This window comes from Simochromis diagramma, unplaced genomic scaffold (assembly GCF_900408965.1).
Source record: "Simochromis diagramma unplaced genomic scaffold, fSimDia1.1 OVJJ01000293.1, whole genome shotgun sequence".
Classification (NCBI taxonomy): Eukaryota; Metazoa; Chordata; class Actinopteri; order Cichliformes; family Cichlidae; genus Simochromis; species Simochromis diagramma.
Genome location: NW_024386801.1, coordinates 16,326,346 through 16,350,219, shown reverse-complemented (window position 1 = coordinate 16,350,219; position 23,874 = coordinate 16,326,346). Strand labels below are relative to the sequence as shown.

Here is a 23,874-nt window from a genome sequence, read left to right as displayed (position 1 = left end):
ATTTGGAAACAAACTTAAGTATAACACAGTGCAGTTATTTTTTGAGAAATACCTGAATTTGATTTTTTGCTTAAAATTGACACCACTGTCACGTTAATACAGTGTAGCTACAGTCATGTAGGAAACCCCAAGTACACCCGTAATGCTTCATTAGAAAAGGATAAGTACCTGCCCAGTGCTGCAAATCAAATGCACTTGATTAACTGATCACTTACAAGTGTGAGCATCCGTCTATAAAAACAGGAGGTTGGGCAGTTTTCTGTTGTGGAGCATTCAGGGTTCTGTTAACATATTACATCCAAAAATTCACCACAAGGTCAGACCATGCAATGCTCAGAGAAACTGCAATAAACTCAAGGAGCTACAACTTAGAGTCTGCAGATCTCAGTTAGCATGGTAAATGTCAAAGTGCATGATCGTACCAACAGAAAAACACAAAGTATTGCTTGTTTGGAAGAGTTGCCATGAGACGTTGTGCTCCCTTTAAAAAGAACATGCCAACACAGCTTACGTTTGCAAAGTTGCATCTGAACAAATCAAACGACTTCTGGAACAATATCCTTTAGATAGACAAGACAAAAATGGAGTGGTTTGGCCACGTTTGGTGAAAACCAAACACAGCATATCGACACAATCACCTCACACCAGCTGTCAAGCACGGTGGTGGAGGGGTGGTGATTTGTGCTTGTTCTGCAACTATATAACCTTTGAACCTTTCAGTCACTGAGTCCACCATGAACTCCGTCAAAGTATTCTAGATTCGAATGGGGAGGCTGACACCTAAAGCTTGGCCCAAATTGGGTCACACAACAGGACAATGGCTCTAATTTAGGCCCGAACTTACTAACAGTGCGCACACAAACATTTCACACAGACCTGATTCTAAACCTTTTTATACTTAAGGCACAGTAAGTGTCTGAAGGGAAGCAAAGCTCCTTCATCCTATGAATTCTCATCTTGATCTTTCCTTTTTATTTTAATTTTTTTACACTTTCAAAAGTTGGCCTTTTTCTGTCTTCCTCCTCGGAAACTATTTACTTTCTCCTTCACTGTTGCATTAGCAATCTTATCTCTAACAACATCGTCACTGCTCTCTCCACTTCACCTCAAGGTAAACGTGTTTCCTTATATAGAGAAATAAGGATCTGACTGTATTCAGATAGCATGCAGATTGAAAGCAGCAAGCACAAACACTGATTCAGGATGCATGGCAGTAAGAAGATCATTTTCCAGTGTGCATGTGTTGTAAATCTGATGGCAATTTTGCATGTGAACAATTTTTTGTAGCAAATATGTTTCCATGCATATATTATAAATATGTATAAATACATATATAAATCATAACAAACAGAGCAGCAAATGTACAACAGAAAGACTGAAAAAGAATCAAGGTGCTGATGTATCAACAGCTGATATTATTTATTTGCTAATTTATCAGTATTATGATTTTAAATGACAATGAAAAACTAAAGAAGTGATGGAAGAAACTCCCTCCAACCATGTTATGAGTGCTGACATGGGATAGCTGCGACAGGGCACTCTGCAACTTTCCTATAGGCAACACTCATCTTCTACAAACACAACACCTGGCTGAGTCGGGCACAGCGTAAATAAGTAAAGAAGTACACACAACAAATGTTAGAAAGAAAAAAATATGGGCCGATGTAACTTAAATACCAGATTTTAAGATGACCAAATATTGTTAATGATATCTTACTCACAGCAGCAAAGGTCCCTTTAAATAACCCTTTCTCTGAAAATACATGTGTGGAGAATGAAACGTATCGCTACCTGCTGATCCAGATGGTGGTGGAGCTCCAGCTTTCTGCCATTCAGTTGCTTCCATGGCCATACGCCTAACAAAGACGTCATCTACACACATCAGGATGTTCTCCGGCTTTATGTCTGTGTGGATGATTTTACACTTCGTGTGGAGGTAGTCCAAGCCCTGCAGGACCTGCAGACACATCAGATAGACAGACATTTGTATGCTTCTGCCAAGCAGTGAGATTTGGTGACTTTATCCTTTTACCATAAGTCGTAATTAGCATGTGAACAATTAGTTGTGACCAAAACATGAGGTGCGTTAGCTTGACTTTTCTTCTTTTACCACCTACATCAATTTTTGTTCTTCCTTGAATCAAAAACATATGAGAACTAAATCTGAAGAGACTCTTTCAAGGTGTTTGTGATATCCTGGAACGAGAAGGATCGGCACATATAACGAAGCAACTAGCAACCTTTAACCATAATGCCTTTAGCCATGGTTGTTTAGCACAGAGGCATGAAATCATGTTCATACTTCTTGTTTAACCATGGATTCACAAAAAATGCAAACATGCCTCTTTTCAGATCTCCTTCTGTGTCTCTCTCCCTTTCATTCACTCTCTCTATTAGTCAGCTCAACCATTCTTTAGATGCTTTCCATTCTCCGAGGGCGGCGAGGACAGAAACTGTTGATGTTTTCTTGTGTTTCTTTCAATTGTTTCTGTTTTGAGGCTTTGAAACTGAAGTGAAGGACAGTCTCATTCAATTTCTACTCATCTCCAGCTCAGCTTACAAGCAGCTGGCAGCAGCTGAAACGCTCAGCTGATCAGCTGGTTTGTCATCCCGCTTCTCAGAGTGGCGGCGGTATTAACGTTTGAAGTGAACATTAGCGCAAATGTGTATTAATTGGCTGTGTGACTGCTTTTCTATCCACCATCTTCAATCCTCATTAGTCAACATATCACAGGCCGGGATACAGAAACTAAATTAGTTAGAAAATGATGTTAACCTGCACCACCAAATGAATTATGGAGAGAAACAGAACACGTGTAAAGTCTCTGTATTACAATACACATAAAAAACTGTGCAAAAGTCTCATTTCTTTACATATCACTCAAGATCACTTAAAAAAACAAAACAAAAGATCAGCTGGCTCATTGGAAGCAAGATCTAAGAAATAGAGGTGGTTGAGAAGATCATCTCAACCAATGGGTATTAACTTCACACCTGCAGTAACAGCTGTTGGAGAAACAAGGATTGATTGGGTTACTTTTGCAAATGCTGGACTGCAGTGTTGGTGCTAAATTTCCCCAAATTTTGTAAAATATTCAGTCATTTTATTATGCTCTTAAATACAATTTGTTACTTGTCTGTGTGTGTGTGTGTGTCCTCACCTGTCTGATAATACTCTTGACACACGGCAACGGGAGACCTTGGTAGTTGGATTTAATAATCCATTTCAGCAGGTGATGACCCAGCACTTCAAACACCATACAAACGTCTGCAACTGGGAGTTAAGGACTCACATCATCACATCTCTGTCCTTTCCATATATCCAAACATGCACACGCACACTTCTTGATTAGGATACGTATCCCGTTGACTCCTGAAATCTTGAAGTCATCTATCAGCTGTACCACCATATCCTTATTGGGATCGCTGGGGTCACTCTCTCTCACCTGCCGGACCAGACGGATAATGAGATATGGTAAACATGTCAGGAGGGACAAAAAGAGGATGACCCTGACAATAGGAGGATGAAGAGAGAAGAAAAACAAAGGAAAAAGGCCTGGAAGATAGGAAAGAAGGAAAAATACTCGAGCACGAGCAAATGTGAACAGAGGAAAGAAAAAAGACAGGAAAGATGGATGTGGAAGATAAAGCTGCTGAACACCAGATTATAAGAGGCCTGACTTCTTCACCTATCATGCAAGACAACTTGTAAGTGTATATTTAAAGTCAAAGGAAAGAATGGTAGGGTGACGTAAGGACAGGAGCTAAGGGGAAAAATGGCAATGGATGCAAAAATCGCTGAGAGTTATAATAAGAAGCAAGAACAGACGGAAAGACAAAATTAAGACGAGAAAATCCAAAAAAAGCGAAAATGTCAAATTAATCAGATTCTCACACATCGCAGCAGTTTGATCTCATCCAGGGCCGTCTCTGTGTAATGCTGAGCGCTCTTCACCACCTTCATCGCCACAAAGTTCTTCACTCTGTAATGCCACACGCACACACGCATCATTTTTATTTTATAGTGACTCACATGCTAACAGGTTGTTGAAGCCAGCAAAGCTGATTAATGCCACCCCGTGAGAGAGATGAAAATAGGAAACACCGACTGAACCAAGTATTAACGAGCAACGTCAGCCTAGGCTTTGCTGGTTGTCATTCACACTACCCACACTGCCACTGGAAATGCATATGGATGAGCTGTGTGGCATTTAATTAACATTAAACAATCTTAACATTGTGAAATAGCACAACACTGACACGCCTCTTTGTCTTCCTCACGGCCCACATTTAAACTCTTTGTAATCAGGTTATCATGCTGAATATATTCAGTTATTACCATCTAACCACGTTCTGTTACATTATTTCAGAACATTTGGCGTCTATTGCTTCATTTAGCCATTTTTCAAAGAAATCAATATTTGCTAGCTGTAGACTGAAGTGAGTAAATCCTTTGTGCTTTGTTTTGTTACAAAGTGAACAGGCACAGTCTGAACTGGAGACAAACCAACTTCAGATTTCACTTCACATTAATGGTAGCGTGTTTCAATATGAGCAGATGAAAAAGAAGAGTGGAATTTCTCACCTACGCCTATACTGCTCTCATAAAAACTGCTAAATGTTGACCTCACATTCATTGTGCATTTACACGATGCACTATATAGATTGCACAGGCCCATTAAAGAGGAGCGCTGCACTACAATGTTATCCTATGCCTTCTGTTTCCTGAACTATGGAAACAATTCCTGGAGAAAGGACGAAACAAAAACACTGAAAGAACAGAACAGAAAACATGCACTTCAGAAGCCACGAGTCAGCGATCTAAAGAGAACAGAGAAACGCATCTCATCAGGCAACAGCATGCATTCATATATTCAGTGAAAAATTCAGTGGAAAAGCAACAATTCATAAAAAGAGAATGAGTGGTGAGTAATGCACATCTAAGACTGAGAGATGGGGGAAAAAAGAGGTTTATTCCTCTGATATTGATTCGTGTGTGGATTGCTGTATGTTTCAAAACATGTATTGTGCCGTTTATGACACATTGATGGCCTCAGCCACTCCAGCTCTGTCCTAGCCAGTCCCCTAGAGTAGAGGACCAGAGGAGGTGGGTAAGAGGAGGACGTTAGCCAAGCTAATCTCCATTGCGGGCAACAGCCGCTCCCCCTCCATGTGACTGTAGAGGCCCTGAGCAGCTCCTTCAGCAGTACACTGTTACAGCCACCGTGTAGGACGGAGCGCTATTGAGGTCCGTCATCTTGACACAATTCACACTGTAAAATATGCACACATGATAAACACCTGCTAAAAATATATTTTATTCCAACTGCATTTTGTGTATATATATAAAAAAACTTTTTTTTATATTTTTCTTAGTGTGGGAAAAGGTTATCATGGTTAACTCAAACTAAACTAAAAAAGACAAAAAACAATTTCAAAATACAAAACTATAATAACTCCGATGTGGGATTAATAAAGTTTATACATGTCTCTTCAAAATGACATACAGTGAAAGGTCAGTATTTGTTGGGGACCGTCCCTACAGTAACCCAACTCGCTAGCTTATGACCACCATTAGTGTAATTAACACTGGTGAATAAATTAGTTGGTGTGTATGTGTGCGAATCACTGAAAGGTGACACTGGGCTGATGATACCGTTAACCATCCACCTCGGTTGCCTTGTGAACACACAAACAACATCACAGTGTAAATAGATGGCTTAGATGCCAGCACAGGGTGGTGTTGCTTGCAGCTGCCATTGTGGTGACGTGCCAAATGTGGTCGAAAAAGGGCATATGCAGTGCAGACGGCTTATGTGAGGCAAGCGGATGAGAACAAGCGTTGCTGTGCACGGGTGTGAACGAGAGGTTAGGAGTATACGAGCGCTCTCTTTTTTCCTAGATCAAGTGTTGTGGTTGATGTGTGTGTGGTTAGTGTGTGTTTATGTGTGTGTGTGCGCACACAAGAGAAACATGAAGCAGAATCTGAAAGCCTTTGCTGTATATAAACATTAATGTGTGACTCACTGGATGTCCCAGCATAGCCATACGGTGGAGAAGTGGCCCCACCCCAACTTCCTGATCACATGGTACCTCCCGTTGAACAAATCCCCGATCTTCACCGGATGGTACCCTCCTGAGAGAGAAAGGGGAAGGAGAACATGAAGGTTACAGTCGATAACCCTGCCATGACATGAAATCCATTAGCGAGTAAGAAGTGGAGGTAGGCCAGCAGGTGCATGGAGGGAGGAAGGGTCAGACAGCCGATTTCGCACACGAACTCTGCAAAGTGGATGAAGTTTGAGCACCGTCTGAAGCTGCCCTTTCTCAAATGTGGCACACAACAAGAGATTCTCTATGTCGCACACATTCACACCTGGAGAAACTCCAAGTTTAGGCAAGAGGAAAGAGCGTGCAGGAGGCTGCTCAGCTCTAGATTCTCACCTCTTCTATTCTCACATGGGCCGAGGGAAAAAAGAAGGTTTGGAGTTTTTTGAAATAGCAAAGCAGCAGGAAAGCACAGCAAAGCACATTTTACAGCCAGATGGGATCTATTTTTGACTATATATGTATATTTGATTAGATTATTCTATTTTCTCTCTGTATCATGGATATATGTTTTGTTTTTTACAGTCTATTTAACATTGTGTGCACGTGCCCAGGGACCGCTGATATAAATATCTAGCTGCTAAACCCAGTAAAAGGTATATTTACTCCCATGAGATCAACCTTTTTTGTGCATGGTCCCTGAAAAGTAAAGAAAATGAACTAAAGCTAAACGAAGCTATACACAAATACACAATAAAGAGACAAATGAAAAACTTGATTTAAAAACTATAAAATTAGAACATTTGTCTTGACTTAAATCAATTTTTGCCAGGTAAAGCTTGCTAAGGCAAACCCAGTCTAACACAAGCTGGAATAAATCCTTCAGTTTTTGCTTGAAGTGTCGTTCAGCTTTGCTTTCCTTAAATGCACTTTATGGGTCTGGTTGTACTGCATTATGCAGCAAGGTGTTTCTGAAGGCTATAATAATGTATTGCAGGATTGCCATATTAATTCATTTAGTAAGGTGTACCTAATGTCATGGCAAATGAGTGTAACCAATTCCTCCTGACTGAGTCAGTTGAATTAAAGCGCTTAATATTTGCTGGTTCCAGCTTCTAGTGCTTCAACAGTGTTACTCACCAAAGCATTCCTAAGCAACACTACCTCACAGCTTTTCTTGAGTCATTAGGTTTCAGGTCAGCCTTGACATTTTCAATGAAACTAAACATTTCTTATAAACACAAAGTGCTGTATTCACTTTTCCTAAATGGGTTAAAAAGTGCACCGAGTGCTTTAAAAGTCCTTTAAAAGGTTCAGACTTAAAATTGAAAAGAAGCCAAACAACATAAACGAGATGTGATCTTTCCTCTTTTCTTTTTGTCTTTCATCTCACTGAAGTGAGATCTGACGCTTCGACTGTGCTTCTTCCAAAACACTTTCTAAACACAGTGAAAGAAGCCATCTGGGAAAAAAGGAGAAAAGTTTCACTTGAAGTGATGTTCATGGTATGTGATCGAAACATGTTGAGGTGTACTGATTAAAGTGAAATACAATTTTACAGAGTGATGCACCATTTTGAAACGTGGCTGCGTTATAATTAATGCTTTGAATGTTGTAAAGCTGCCTTTGTCCTCCTGAGCTGTGGCAGGAAACTCGGTTCATCTCTGACATTTTGGTAAAAGCCGAGCAATTCTGAATTGGCTGTTATAATGTCTGCAAACATGAACTGCTAATCCCATCAGGATGGAACTCTGGAGAAATAAGGTAGGAAGACGAGCAAATACAGACAGAAACGGGGAGAAGAGACGGTGTGGGCCAGGGAGGCCAGCGCAGAGCTCCGTAAGACAGAAGTGTGGGCTGGGACAGACGTGCGCATGTGACTGACCTTTGCAGTAGTCCGCGGGGTCCTCCTGCTCCTCATCGTCGGAGCCCAGGATCTCCTCCTCCGGCTCTGGGGGCCCAGCCGGCTCAGGGGGAGGTGGAGGGGGCGGCGGGGGAGGAGGAGCAGTCACCGGGGCTTTCTGCTGGGTGTCAGGCCTGTGAACACAACAGTGACACCAACGTTGGAAAGCTTTTCACCAGAAATCTGCCTTTCGTCTAAACATTTAACTTTTTAGTATTTTATGGGGTTTTTTAAGCTATAAATCACAGTGAGCACTACAGTGGCCTGAACGTTAAGTGCAGATGACTAATAGTAGAATAATAACTTGTGACATTTTCATACATATAAAATGTCAGCCCCGGAAGTGTTGCTGATTGGCATCGGCACCGAGTTCATGAAAGCTTTTAGATTTGATGTAACGAACAAACTGTGCCAGACGGCTCGTGACGCCGCGTGACGTGTTGCACGTCTGCTTTTGGAATAAATAAAAGACCAACGACAGCGAGCATGAACATCAAAAATCAGCGTTGCACAACATTTCAAGAGTAAGTCTGCTGTCTGTAGCATGTGAGAAGCAATATCAGGCAATCATGTTCCAGCAAAAACAATCAAATGATATACAGTAAAGCATTTTCTGCATCACAAGCCCCTCATTTACTTTTAATACAGTTTAAAAAAATGTCTCAAGGCCCGTGCAGCAAAGAGGCCAAAACAAACTGCAAGTAATTTTAATGACGCGACAATTATTATTACCTCTGTAATTCAGTTTCAGTTTCAAACACAATGAACTAAAAAAAACAACCTTAAACTAGAAAATCTTAACTTGTATTCATTCATATAATTATTTACTCATTTGCATTGATTATAATTAAAAAATACTCTTAAACTGTAAACAACTGTGGAATCAATGATGACTAAACACACAAATAAATATATATACACATTTTTTTAACATTATTTTTTAAACAGCTTATTCATTTATTAAAAATTATCTTTTTTACATTTATACATAGAATAAAAGCTTAATAAGATATTTAGATTGTTTTATTTGCACTGAATAGGACTGCGTATACTTTTCTTGTGCTTTTGAAATAATGAAGATTTCGATTCTGTATAAAGTTATCAGTCAGTCTAAACCATTGGACAGATATTTTTTATAGCTCAAACACAGTCAACTATAGCCAATCACATTTATCCAGCCCCTCAGACACAAATCTGCAGAAAAAAATAAATGTTTCCCCTCCAATAAAGCTTTAAATCCTGGAAAAATGTAGTGCCAAATAGAAACAGTCAATAGGTCAGACAAAGTTTGCTCCTAGGGTCATTTCCACAGTCACTTCTTTCAGTTAACAACCTTGTTCCACTTCCTTTCCCTTGTCTAAAACAGAACTGAACCCATGAGAGGGAGAAACGCTAAATAGGTTGCAGGACACAGGCTGACTTATTCTCCTGGCTTGGCTACATTTTGAGCATTTAGCTGGCACACTTATCCAGGGCACGGAACAATAACTGATCACAAAGTTTTCACCGTTTTGCTTTGGGACCCTACCAAGGCGCATGTGGCTGTTTGTGTAGATTTTGAGCACATGCCTGCAATATTTCTGTACTGGGAAGGTTCCACTAAATCAGCGCCAAACCGACACTTTTTGTGCCATGCATCAGTCTGTTTTTTTCAAGCTAATGTACAGAACATAAGACATTTTGTATGTGTCATTTTTCTCTGTCGAATTAATGCACAATCCTTTTGTAGTTTAGTGCAAAACACACACAGAAGTACAAAACACGAGTCAAATGCACAAAAGGAAAAAAAGAGTTTGTAAAGAGTTACTTATTTCACAAATGAAACAGCTACAGAGCTTAATTCTGGGCTAGCTGTATGAAAGTCTAATATTGAGTCTGCTTCTGACCTCTAAAATCTCATGAAATAACTGGCTCTGTAATAGCTAAACATCTCCATTTTTTAATTTTGGACTTGGACAGGTAGCGTGCAGCAAGAGTTTCACAGATTTCTTGCTGAAACTGTTGCCATCTATGGCCAATAAGAGCAGCGAGAGTGAACCAAAAACAGTAAAGTTGAGGCCTGAAGAAGCTAAACAATGATGTGAAGCGATAAAACTCTGAAAAGATGTTTAAATATTGTGCTGAGCTAACATAATGTTATATAGCCACCATACCATATGGCATGCTGTGTGGCACAGTGTGAACAGCAAAGCCGGAGCTCTTCAAACTTCTGCCAACACAATGCTGCTGCTGCTAGTGCGAGGAGAAAGACAGACACCACATCTGACTAAATAACTGGATTTTAGTTACATATAGCTTTATATAGATATGTATAAAAATGGGAGAGCTTCTTCTTGACAGCGATTTGTGTCTCCTCTCTGTCTCAAAATGGGGCATGTTATTCAAATATGTTCACTACTACACTATGGAGCCAGGACTAGTATTAGCACACATGAACGCAAAATGTATTAAACTGTCTGAGTAGAGGGGAGATTGATTCAAGGCGGGTTGATCTTAAAACATTTTTTAAGATCAACAATCTTACAAATCAGTAAACAGCAATAAATAAATAAAATGATAAATGTAAATTAGCTAACATAAAAGCGTTCTACGAATACTAATTTCTGTCTGCTTATGCGCGGCAGTTTATGTCCATTTGCAGAAACCAAACAGCAATCAATAACCATCAGTGCAAAAACTACAGTTCCCCTAGTGGTCACTTCATACAAAAACATTTTGGCGTCTATGCAGTTTCCTCCCTCAGAACCACACCACCGTGTGTGAAGTCATCCAACCCAATACTGGTGTTTGATGAAGAAGCTCCCAGTTACAATGCGTACCAGTGTTGCCAACTTAGCGACTTTGTCGCTATATTCAGCGAGTTTTCAGACCCCCTTAGCGACTTTTCTCTTATTCAGTCAGTTCTTTTACTGTTATGCTGTTTTGTCGATCACAAGGTTTAAAACTACTAATAAACAAACACACACACACAAAGCAACTAACCCAGAGTGCCAATTTCGGGTCACTTTTGCTGGTCCAAGCCAAAGGAGCAGGGTTGGAATTGTGACATTACAAAAAACAATAATTGCTAAAATAAATTTAATTTGTAGTTCTAAATAAATTCTAAATGCATTTAGGACTTTGTTTTTACTCACTCTATGTCTCTTCCACGATGTTATTTCTCTCTCCAACAACCTAGGTTACAATTACATTAGCATGTCCAATTATGCAATTTAGGCGATGACATCATTTAGCGACTTCTAGCGACTTTTAGGACAACCAATAGCGATTTTCCTTACTGAGGAGTTGGCAACACTGGTGCTTACACACCGAAAGCGATAGAAACAACCAAAGAGTCAGGTTTACATGTAAAGTCAAGCGCGACTGCGGTCCTGCGACAAATCAGAAGCAGATTTGCGTAGCGAAAACGCTTTTCTGCCTGATTCGCGCGAACAATTAGCGCGACTAAAAAATACGCGAGTAAAATATGCGCTGCATTTTATGTGGTTCATTTTGTGCATTCGCGCTTATCGCATCTGCTGCTCAAGTTGGAAAAATCTGAACTCCAGTCTAGTCGCACCACGACAACCAACCAGGTAATGGAGTCACAGCATCAGCAGGACATGGATACTGATAAACACCTGAGCTACATGACACCAGCTGTTCTCTATACAGAGACAGGAATTTAAAAAAATAAACATACATATGCAACATGCTGGGATTAGATAAAAAAAAACCCTTCACTCACTATTATCAGTGCTAGGAAAAGGGAGTGAAAAATCTGCACTTAATCTTTATTTTTCTTCGGAAGCTTTGCCTTGTAGAGAGCTCGCTGTTTGAATGATATCTCTGGAAAACTGAATTAGACATCAAAGCAGAGGCCAGCAGAAGCCAAAACACTTTGTAGTCAGCATCACCTCACGGTACCTTCAGCATGATCAGATGCTAAAATTAAGGCGAAAACCCCCCCGAAACAAACCAACAAACACACAAAGCCGTAGCTTGTGAGCCGTTATAAAAATGTGGTCACAGGCAGAGACACATGATGGAGCCTCTTGGTATGTTGCCACGGCAACTGTAGAGCAAGGAGGGGTGGTGAGTTGGTGGTACTCCGGGACTCAAAGCGTTGATGAGATTGGCCAAAACACATGCATGCATACACAGATACACCGTGGCAGCTAAAGGTGACAGATAACTTGGCATTGAAATTTGATTAGTATTTTACAGCTGTCTCTCTCTTACACACACACACGCACACACAAGCAGTCGAAGGCTGTGTCCTTGCAGTAGGATGCTACTTCTTTATCAAAGCAGTCACGTAGAGTGTCGTACATCACATCTATAAGCTCAGTGCTTTTATACGGCCCATCTTGCCATTGGCTGTACAAACACTTAGCCCCCATAACTTTCTGGAGCTGAGCCAGGCAGTAAAAACACAAAGAGCAGAGACGCCAGAGTCTGAAAGACGGGCAGAGGAGAAACCATGACAGAATACAGAAGTAACCAGCAGACAGAAGAAAAAAAAAAAAACACAAAAACAAGAAACAAAGAAAAAAAAGAATCAGAAAGGTGAGACGAAAAAATAAGGAAGAGAAATAAACAGAGACCGAGAGGCAAAGCAAGAGGCAGACAGCCAGAGGGACAGAAAAGGCAGGGAGACAGTCAAACAGATTATGCAGGCAGTGCAGAGACTGATATGGAGAGACAGATGAGAGACATATAGAAGAAGAAGGTTCAGCAGAGAGAGAAACAGGCAAACATAAGCAGGGACAGAAAAATAGAGGCAGAAAGAGAGAAGAAGGCCGACAACAAGAGAAGTTAATCTGAACAAAATGGAGACATAAACAGAGAAAAACTGAGAGTGAGAAGAGAGCAGCTCAAAGAAAGGAAAAAGACAAACAGCCGTGTCCTTCAACACCAAAATGCAGCTAAATTCATTACCGCCAAAGACACGCACACTCTGATATTTGTGTGCTTTTTAAGTAAAAAGTGAATTTACACAACATTCTGATCTTTATTTTTGTTATTACTGCCTAAGTTGTCCGTAACATTACTGTAAAACGTCTGTAAACTATGTGCCACATCTGGCATTTTAAATGAGTGACTCTTATCCAATAAGTGTCCAGGGGTATCAGGCCAACCAGTCAGCTGTGATTAGTCTCCTCCCTAAGTTGTTAAAGGTGTCCTAATCAATTTACTTCACTAATTGGCACCAATTTGCACACTAAGACCACAATTTGCTTCCAATTCTACCGCACGTATGGGAAGTAGCTGCTGTATTTTTAGCCCTCATCATTATTTTCCCCTGATACTTTTACTCTGGATGTAGGTTGATTTTCACCCAGATTTCATTTAACATATTTTTGTGTAAACGCAAAAACAGTATGCTGCTGATTTTAAATTAGCCAGTTACTGTGTGGTTTAAAACATCTTTACATCTTTTTAATTCCTTGTGCAATCTAGTTATCGACATACTAGCGCCCAATGCTAATATTATCATTAAAATGCTTTAAAGAACACTCAGTGGATCCCAAATTAAGCTAAATTAGCAGCAATTATTTCACAGTTCCTTGTTACGGTGTTTATCAAACACAGACTGACATTTTTGGTGCTTCTCAAAGAGGTATTAGCCAGAGGCAAATAACAATTACATTTGTTTCAGCAATTATTGTTAACTGGTTTCTTTTACTGAAGCGTAACACACATTGTTGTTCATGAAATGGTCACAAAATGGAAAATGCAAAGATTTTTTTCGGGGTCAAATAATCTAAAACAGACTTGTTGACTGTATTGGAGCAATCAGGCTTGCATGTGTAGTCACCGTCCAAATGACCATTATGAGGCAGGAAAAACCCCCTGAGGTTAAAGTCTACAGAAAATAACTTGCAATGAAGAAGAGGATATTAGCATGAGAAAAATGGCACACAGCATGGGGGAAACAATTTACAGAGCTTTTTGAATGAACTGTGTCATTATTAAAATGCATTTTAAATGATAAAAATGCAGGAAATAAATAAAAAAAAGAATTCATCTTTTTGAAGTTTTCGGTGCATGTTTCTGTCTCCAGTAACTGTCTGTTCTAGATGATTGCCTTGTATTCAATATCACAGACTTACTGTCATGTGAAACAGTTTTTATGTATGGGGACTGTGCCACCTCTAGGTCTTATCCTGATAATTCCTTTATTGGGACAAACTTCAGGCTCAAAACTCTCTTTTTCTAACTCTATTCTGGAATTACGTTTTTCTGAAAAATGTTCATTTGAAAGTATATCTAAGAACATCCCATTCAATATAACTTCTTTTGTTATTATGGGTTAGTAGAGGTGGTAGGAGGTGTACAGTAATCACATGAAAGTAAGAACCGGCATGGTTTGACATATGGCATTCTGATTATTAATTTTAAATGTTAAATTGCCCTTTCATTTTTGAGCTTGGTGCATTTAAGCAGTACTGTAAAGGTTTCAGACCATTGTTCTTCCCCCCACTGCAAGCATACCACTTACTTGTTAAGTAACTGTATATTGTAAGAGGTGCTGCTGCTGACTATCAGGATGACAAGGGCGTGTCTCAGTGCAATGTGGGAGAAGCAGCCTTTTGTACGGTATATGTATTTTTGTGTTCGTATAAAAGAGGACGGTTGTATGTTTGTTCTGCCCTACTCGCCACTCCTGCAGTAATTCATGCTTTAAACAGGGCATTATATACAGTTTTCTCTGAAGTTTTTTTATTCTTAAGGTTATAACCCTGTACTGTGGAGGTAAATAGGTGCAGAATTTGCCTTGCATCCTTCAACATTTTGTTACGTGTGCGAACATGCCCAGACTGCTTCCTGACATCCTCACCCAAGTGAATGTGTGTGTTCATGAGAACATATTTGAGCCCACTAGGAAATGCACAGCCCTTTTTCAGTCTCAGCATTTCCACACTCCCACCCTACAATGGCATCTATAGAGCCAGTGTTACATTTTCAACAGCCCAGTGCACTGGATCCAGTGTGATTTATCTAGACATCAGTTTACAACTGAATTTACTAAAGAAAACATTTCAATACGCACCACTACTGACGTACACATCGATTCAAATTTTGTTCTGGCCTAAAACAACACTGTAAAAAAAAAAAAAAAACACTTTAATTTATCATTAAATAAGAATAATAATACTATCCTGTTGGTCACTTTAGCAACAACAGATCTCGATGCTAGTGTCTGAGCTCCATTACACCTTTCTCCTATTTGAAAAACTCCACAGGTAGGTGACTGAAACTGGGATTCCACCAAACACTCTTTACCAATTGTGCAGCAACTTTCCTGCCAGTAAATTTCCCATCATACCACAAATTGCCAACATGTCTGAGCATATTTACAAAAATATAAGCAGACGAAAGGTAAAACCTCGCCCAAAGACAGCAGAGATAGCAATGACACATTAGCTTAATATTAGCTCACTGACGATCAACTTTTACATTGGAAATTTAAATTTGAAGATTTAAATAAGGGGAGCAATGTATTATTTTTCAAGGTCAATAAATCCCAAGAAAAGCCAGAAAACAAGAATTTTCTCAACCTCCCTTCCTTTAAGCCCTGATCAAGTTTAATTTTGAATATTTAAAAATAAGTTCAGGTATACCAGTCAACAAGATATTTAAGTCTAGACTCAAGAGTTCCTTGAGCACTGTATGTTGTAACCAGTGTATAAATTGTCAAATATGTGCCAGTATGAAAACTTTTATCACAGAGTTTTTCATCTGAAATTGCTGCTGAAAAGTTAATGACCCCATCAGTTTCCTTTTTTTAAACTTCAGTATGCAAATAATATCAACCAGAACTTCATACGTACACAAATAACGCTTGCAAAATGCAACAAGTAACTAACTTAACTAAAGTAAAATTGAAGACTTTGCTAAACAAACTGTGTAAGATATGAAAGTGAAGCCTCACAAGAAACAATTTAGATAATTGGTATATAAAATAAGAGAAAACAAATATGTATTTTTCCTCTTTTTTCCTCATTTTTTGTATAATAAATGTCTCTCGATGGGATTTTAATGAATGTTTATGTGATACAATATTTAAATGAAACAAAAAGAGGAATATCAAACAAAAACAGTTAAAACCTGGTGCTTTAAATCTGCTTCATACCAAAGGCTCCTTACTAAAACTCTTCAACTTTAGTTATCTGCTTTAGACCTGATAAGACACCAGATACCATCTTTCAGTCTGCTGAGTCATCAGTTAGATCAGTGAGTCATTAGAATACAATCAGCGTCTGCGATTGTGAGAAAATATTTGAGAATCCATCTCAAGAGTCTGTACACTTTGGTATTTGAGCTGATAGTTCGTATTTATTGTGCTCCCATTTGAAAGGTTTGAGGCAACTTTCAGCAATGTGTGTGAAAATGACGTCAATGTTTCTGCCTACCCAGTCTTGGACTTATTTGTTCTTGCTTTTCTTTTCACAGAGACACCTTAACTAGTTTTCATTGGATTCCAGCCCTTGCACGTTGGGTGTTTTTGTTGCCCAATGGATTGTACATTTACTTATTTATGTTATAGTTTGTAAGCAAGCCCTTTATTAAGGCTGATAACAGGAGTACAAAAAAACAAGGGAAAGTGAACAGGGACGAAAACTAAACTGAAACCTAAACTGGATAAAACTAACCTATGACAACTGTGACAAAAGATATGAACATGATTTGGGGCAGAAGCACGCGAGAAGCTATAAGGGAAAAACATGAACATGAGCATGACCTGGGACTTATAAATCAGGAATTATAGAAGAAACAAAAAGCTAGAAAGAAACTCAACTAAATCCTCACTAACAATAACAAAAACTTCACATATTCCCAATATAATAAGAAATGAAAATACAAAATAAACTGAAAATGCTGGGTCACAGACGCAGCCCCTGACAGGTACTTTTTACACACGTATTGCATTTCAGAGAAATATGCATTGTATTTTTTTTTTTACTTGACAAATTGTAATTAAATAATACAACAGATAAAGTATTTCTAAACTACGATATAATCATTCTGAGCACTTCTTCAACAATGAAAAATATGTGATATTTAAAAATAAGAGAGTGAAGGGTAGAGCGCCTCTTTAAAGCAATGTCATACATTTTTGTCACTTAAATAATCCTTTTATTCTTTTTAATAATTCTAATAGCCACAGCCAAAAGACTATACATTACTCCTTCCTCCACACTGCTCGCTGCCTTTTGATTGGCCAGTTTGATTGCTTCAACAGCACGTCTTTTGAGACTTTCTAACCTGGAATCCCCCCTACCAATTATTAATGACCACCACAATCATTGCTAACATGTCTCTGACCACTGAGAAGTCGCACGAAACAGCTGACCACTCTCGACTGCAAACTTGATGACTCATCCTTAAACATATCCCATTATCACCAAGGTAACAGGTATATTCCTTAGCAACAAGAACACAGTTCTCTACTTTCAAAACGATAAGGCGTGGGTTTGAGACCGCAGGTGTCCTTCAGCTCTGCTTATGCATTCCATTGGTGGCATCTCTAGCTCTGATTGATTCATTGTTCATCTTTCACTCTCTCCTTCTCAGCCCGTGTTGGCAAGACCGCTGACTCATTCTCTCCTCTCCTCCGGAGGATCTGTCTGAGTGCAGAACTTAGATCTCACCGCTATTTTCAGGATGAGTCCTGACGTCACTGGCTGCACTTCCCCCACATCACAATCTCTGGCTCTAGCACGTTATAACTTTGCAGGATCCTGTTTCGTACCACCAGCCGTGCAGTATTATTAAGGTGCCTTCTGTGCATGTGGCTTCTGCCCAAACTATGCAACTTCTTCAGGAGGAGCTAACATGACAAATCAACAAAACAAAGAACAGACACAAAGCAGCCCATCAGCTCGCAAGCATTTTAAAAAAAGCACCAAGCAGATTTACAGTAATGCTCCTGATGCTGCTTTTTTTTAATTCTGTGCGCTTCTTGTGAAAATCGGGCCTATTTTATATTTATGCCACTTAAGATTTGTATCACCAACTATTATTCCCAGAGCTTTTGTGCAACTTAAAATTTCTTCACATGGATCAGTAAAAGTAGCTTGGTAAAGATGTCAGCACTGACGCAATTTAAAAAACCTACAATATCTTAAAGAATCTATGTGCTTTCCATAAACTAAAAAAAAGACAGACACACTGCTACGTGCTCTCTTTCTGTCATTCTGGGCAAAAGCATCAGCTAAGTGGCCATCACTTGAGATGTAAGCCATAATTTGGTAACATCTCCTCTAATGGGTTTGCTATTTTGTGCTCTTCTGTCCATATTTAATCAAAACACCACAGCTGCCTATGAATAAACACTGAACCCCTGTGCCACAGAGTTCAAGTCCCATCAATTTATACTCACTAAACTAGCTGCTGGTAAAATTCCCCAGAGGGAGCTGATGGATACACGACCACACACATTACATCCGCTCTATGCTAGAGCACATACATGAAGTAGAGCGTGCACACACAGTATACACACAGGCACAAATGCAGACCCACACAAAGATGAAAGGCAACAAAATCCAGCAAACAGAATCAATGCAAATGCCGTACGGTGCACATATGCAGTGATGTTTGGTCACCAGAACACATTTGCAGCATTGAGTGTCTGTGGCTGCATGGAAAATTCTTTGACTTGGAATAAAATTTGCATTGAAAACAGAAACACAGCTATGTGGCTGGAGAGTTGACATACACATGCGTGTTCACACAGACGGCAGAGTGACACGGCTTTACTGCTATTTCCCAAACACAACGATCAAAACGTTCACCTCCCTAAAAACGTCAATTTCATTAACATTTTGTCTTTTTGTGCATCAGATGTATATTTTCTGCAACATTTTATTTGAACAGAAAACTATTAGTCTGCTGCTCAGTTCAAAAACATCCAGCCACATGTTTTGCACACAGAGCTTCTGGGTATCTGCTGTAGCTTCAATTCAGCAGCACATGCTGAACGCTCTCTACAGCGCATTTACTCACTCTGCGTTCTATATAAAACATTCCAGTGACGACAGCCAGCCACAAAGCCCCTTATTGTGGAGGTAAAATCCGCCCCCAGCAAGTGATAGCATCAAAAGAAAGAAGAAGCTATGTGCATGTATGTAAAACACTACTACAGCACTGTAGGCACAGAGCACAGGCACAGAGGCAGCATGTGTGGGTTGCGTCACCAACCAGACTAACATATTAGCTGGCTGATGCTACTGACAGATGACACATATGTTGGTATTGGAGAATAGGTTGTTCATCATGAGACATGATTTTTTTTAAACCCTAATAGAATATATAATAGAAAAAAAAAGGCCTGTGGTAAATTTGCCCAACAGATCAGCTTGAACTCTACTATTCCCAGTAAGAACCACAGCTGGTTTACACGTCTCTACACTTACAAACCTTTTAGGCATAGCAAGTTTGACAATATTAGCAAAGATGAAATGGCTCCGTCAGCCAAAAGAAGCAGATCACTATTAATGTCAAGCTGCTGCTACATAGGATGAATTTGCTCTTTTTTCTCTCTGAAAAGTCAGAGTGTCAAAGATAAAAAAGACATCTTTTTGGGTTTAATACCCTACAGCTTTTTCCCCAAAAATATAAATTAATGAATTAATAATGACTTAAAAAGATATTTACTGTCCCTCCACAGCCTGCGTATCACTCACATGGAGCTTTACTCGTTAAAAATTGCCCCATCTTCAACTAGGTAACAGTACACAAGGTACAAGAGGTAATATGTTCCCATTTTATGGTTCGATGTGGTTAGACGGTTTTCTTGGTCTCGAATTCCTCATATTATTTTAAATCATATCTCATCCATAAAGAACAAAAATCACAGCTTCTTAATTATTATACAATAGCACACTGGAAAAGCAGAGGTGTGATAAGATTCACATTTGAATGTCAAAAGGATGTCTCATAAATAGCAGTGATCACCTCGCTCTCTCTGGTATGATATATCCAAGCCTGCTTGCAGTTCCCCACTAATGAAATGACAGTTCAAATCAGCCTAATGAATGCAAAGACAAACACGACTGCACTAAATGAAAACCACAAACAAAGCTGAGTTGGGAAAAAACGCTGCAAACTTCCACGTTTTGTAAGAGATATTAATTTTTTAAGTATTTCTATATCACTCTGGAAAGAAACCCACTGCAGAAAATGTTTATTTAATGTGCAACAAAATCAAAGCACACCTCAAAGGCTTTATGGACTCAATTTGTTGTCCTAAATACACTGATCTGGCACAAAGAAAGAGAGAATTGATATTTTATCAAGCACGAAAAGCCAACCAAATCCTTATATTTGAGTTATTAAGTTATTAGTAATTTATTAGATTAGTAGATTAAGATTATGGCAACTGTTACAGCTATTTAAAAAAAAGAATTTAAATATTTTTAACCAATCCTACTGTTCTGGCTTTATAAATGTGTAGATGCAAATCCTGACAGTCGCACATGAATGATTTGGTCTCTCTGCATTGAATTTTTGTCTTATTGTTATTCTGGGACAAAAGCAAAGCTTCTGATCTCTCCTTGTCAGTCATCTTCCCATTTCTGTGTGTGAAAAAAAACACTCACTCAACACGGAGCCCGTGCAAAGATACAAATCATTATTTAGCCAAATAATTCTGTCAATCCAGCTGGCCTTTATCACTTCCTATTACTCATTCTTTTCCACTTTACATGTTTTGTTGTTTTTTTAAATAAAATATTAAATAAAAGACCTTAATCTGGAAACTTAGCCATACAAACTAAACCCCAGAATTTAGCCCATTAGTTCTGTCAATCTAGCACCCATTAGACACATTTTTATTCCCCTTCTACCTGTCTCGGAGGGCTCTGTGGCGCAGCCGGAGCGCACAAAGAGCCAGACCCCATCTCTTCTTAGTGGCAGGACATGAGCAAAACTCCATAGGACAAGTTTGAGAGATGGACGAATGGCTGAACAGAGAAAACAGCTCCAGCCTTCAGCTGCAGACTCACAGAACAGCAGTAGATGGACAAGACAAGACGAACCAAGCCTTGAATTCCAGCACAAGTCACATGGGGTTGTGACACCCACCTGCTAAGATGCCATCTCAATGCTCATCTGGTTGGGGAGTATGTGAGCACATAGCCACTGAAGCAAAAACATACCATAACACAGACTAAGCTACATCTATTATGTACAGCTGTATTTTCAGATCATGTAACACAGATATCACAAATGCAACACTGATGACCGATTACCATATCTTCATCCTCATGACTATTACAAACAAATGAAAATACACTGTAATATCAATTAAGATACTAAATAGTAATAGTAATTACATAGTAATAACATGAGTTGAACGTCTGTATATTAGTATACCAGTGTATCTGGTGACAATGGTTTCCTAACCCAACCCTGCTTTCACTTTTTAATTAAAAATAATGATCCATGTGGGCTGCCCCTTGGCCAGACTGGCTATCCATATAAACAAACTAAATTTAGAATTGATTACACAACTAAAATAAGCAGTTTAATATATACAGATATGCAGTTATCACATGACTGAGATAACAGGAGGTTTCTAAAAAAAAAAAACCCAAAAAGTAAAGAAAACACTGATTATTATCAGGTTATTGGTTTAGTAATTTTCTTCTTATATAAAACAGAGTATTACCTTGTTATTATGGGGAGTGTTGCATTTACTTTTCAGACAACTAAAGAGAATATTCATAACAACTACATGCCAAGTTTACCACACCTGCTTCTAGCAGAGTGTGCCAGCACCAACAGGAAGACACAAAACCTACAGGACTGGATTACAAGACCTGGATCTATTCTGGATCTGACATCCACTCAGAATAACATCCAGTTCAGTAAGTTTTCTTTGCAGCTTTCAGTTAAAGGTGGGGCAGGTAGTTTACAGGCACATACAGTCATATGGAAAAAAAAAGTTTCCACAAGACGCTACGCAGTCCTGTGAAAAAGTAACCCAATGATTCAGTAGCTCATGGAGCTGATTACAGCCAAACTAACCTGATTTGTCTTCTGTATGACTTTATCAGTCTCTCACTTCATTGTGGAGGAATTTTGTTCTGCTCTACAATGTTGCTTCAGTTCATTGAGCTTTGCAGATGTTTGTTTATGTTCACAATTTGAGAAGTAGCTCATCTGTTGAATGGCACCAGACGGAGTACCCGTCCCTCCCCACAATGACCCTCGGCCTCCAAGATCCTGTCACTGGTTCACCACTAATCCTTCCGTGGACCACATTTAATAGATACGGACCGCTGCAGACCGGAACACCCCACAAGAGCTGCAGTTGTGGAGATGCTCTGACCCAGCCATCACAATATACCCCTTCTCAAACTCCCTCAAATCCTTACACTTGCCCTTTTTTCCTGCTTCTAACACGTCAACTTTGAGGACAAAATGTTCACTTGCTCCCTAACATATCCCACCCACTAACACGTGCCACAATGAAAAGATAATCAATGTTATTCACATCGCCCGTCAGCGGTCGTAATGTCACGGCTGATCGGCGTAACTTGCAGCAACACACAAAAACTCAATAAAAATATGACAAAGATATTTTCACTGCTGAAAGGTCAGCTATTAACCTTTTTTATATCAATACAATATACTGATACTTGTTGTATCAGTACAGTATCACTGATATGAAATGCAGGATTATATGGAATCTTTGGTACATGGTTCAGAGCTGAATAACACCCCCCAACTCGGTGCTGATGCAGGAAAAAAATAAAAAATTCAAACAAGTGCTGCAGGTCAGGAAGACACAACAGCTGAACAGTGTTCTCAGACACAACAGATGAATATTGTTCACAGTTATGCAGCCGACGCGTGACTCAATCCCACAGGGCAGCGTTGAGGATTGGGTGAACTGCGTGAATACAGGTTTGTGTGTTTGTGTGACTCTATCAGGGGACCAAAAAAAAAAAAAAAGTGGTACCTTCAAAAGCAAGCCCGCTATCTTTTCACACGCATGCATATGGTAAGCCACACAAACAAACACGCAGAGCACAAACAGGCTATTATCATTCCACTGCTTCAGCGCTGCAGCATCAGCGGAGATTAGTCCTCCGGTGACCTAGCATTACCCAGCACACTGCGCAAGTCTGCAGAGAGCCATCTATCTTCTCCCTCCATCTCTCCTCGCCTCTCATCCTTCCCTCCCCCCCTTCCCCAATCATCTTTATCTATCCGTGCCCCTCTCTCCTGAGGATTCTGCCGTCCTGCCGTCCTGTTTTTTTGCTCTCTGTCTCTATCCTGGTCTCTTTCTCCAGAGTTCTCACTCTGGCTTTATCATCTTTATAATTCCTCTGCGGGATCATCTCTCTCCCAGGGCTATCGTCGTACCATGTCTCTCCGCTCACCAACCCCCCAAACCCTCCAAGAATCTCAAACTTTTCCCTACTCTCTCCTCCATCTCCCCCCCCTCTCTCATTCTTCCTCCATTTCACCCATTTCTGCTGAGTATAACTTACAGTGTCGTAGCAGTAAAATCGACTCCAGGAAGACTAATATGCTGATGGCAGATAGCTGTGAACTAATGAGAGGGAAAGGCCCTGTAGCTGCATGCTAACTATCTGCACTGCAGCTTGAGACGTTTTACAGTAAGATAGGGGATGTAAAGAAAAATGTTCTCCCTCGTCTTTTTCTGTTTCTCCTTCAGCAGGGACCTGTATCGTTATGGAACTACAGTGAATCGGCACTGTTAGTGCTGCTCGTTAGAATTAAAGGAGAGCAGGTTGCAGTAAACAATATATTAGCATTTCAAAAATATCATTTTGCAATTACAGGAAAGACCAAAGCAATATTTATTATCTCTCCCAATTAAAAAAAAAGCTTCTAGTTAAAGAAACAAAGCAGATCAAAATGTATAAGTAGCATTTTATTGCAACTGTATCTGTTAGTTACAG

General features: G+C 39.5%; 1 protein-coding gene across 7 annotated transcripts in view; it reads right to left on the bottom strand.

Annotated features, from left to right (window-relative positions):
- The window catches only part of srpk2 (SRSF protein kinase 2), a 69,012-nt gene that overhangs the window by 16,740 nt on the left and 28,398 nt on the right, over positions 1–23,874 (bottom strand). For all 7 annotated transcript variants that reach the window (XM_040026192.1, XM_040026196.1, XM_040026191.1 and 4 more), the window contains 6 exons: positions 7,934–8,085; positions 6,028–6,136; positions 3,896–3,983; positions 3,359–3,446; positions 3,162–3,268; positions 1,792–1,957 (listed from right to left, as the gene is read on the bottom strand). In XM_040026192.1, the coding sequence (XP_039882126.1) occupies positions 1,792–1,957; positions 3,162–3,268; positions 3,359–3,446; positions 3,896–3,983; positions 6,028–6,136; positions 7,934–8,085 (710 nt within the window). The remainder of the gene's footprint in view (positions 1–1,791; positions 1,958–3,161; positions 3,269–3,358; positions 3,447–3,895; positions 3,984–6,027; positions 6,137–7,933; positions 8,086–23,874) is intronic.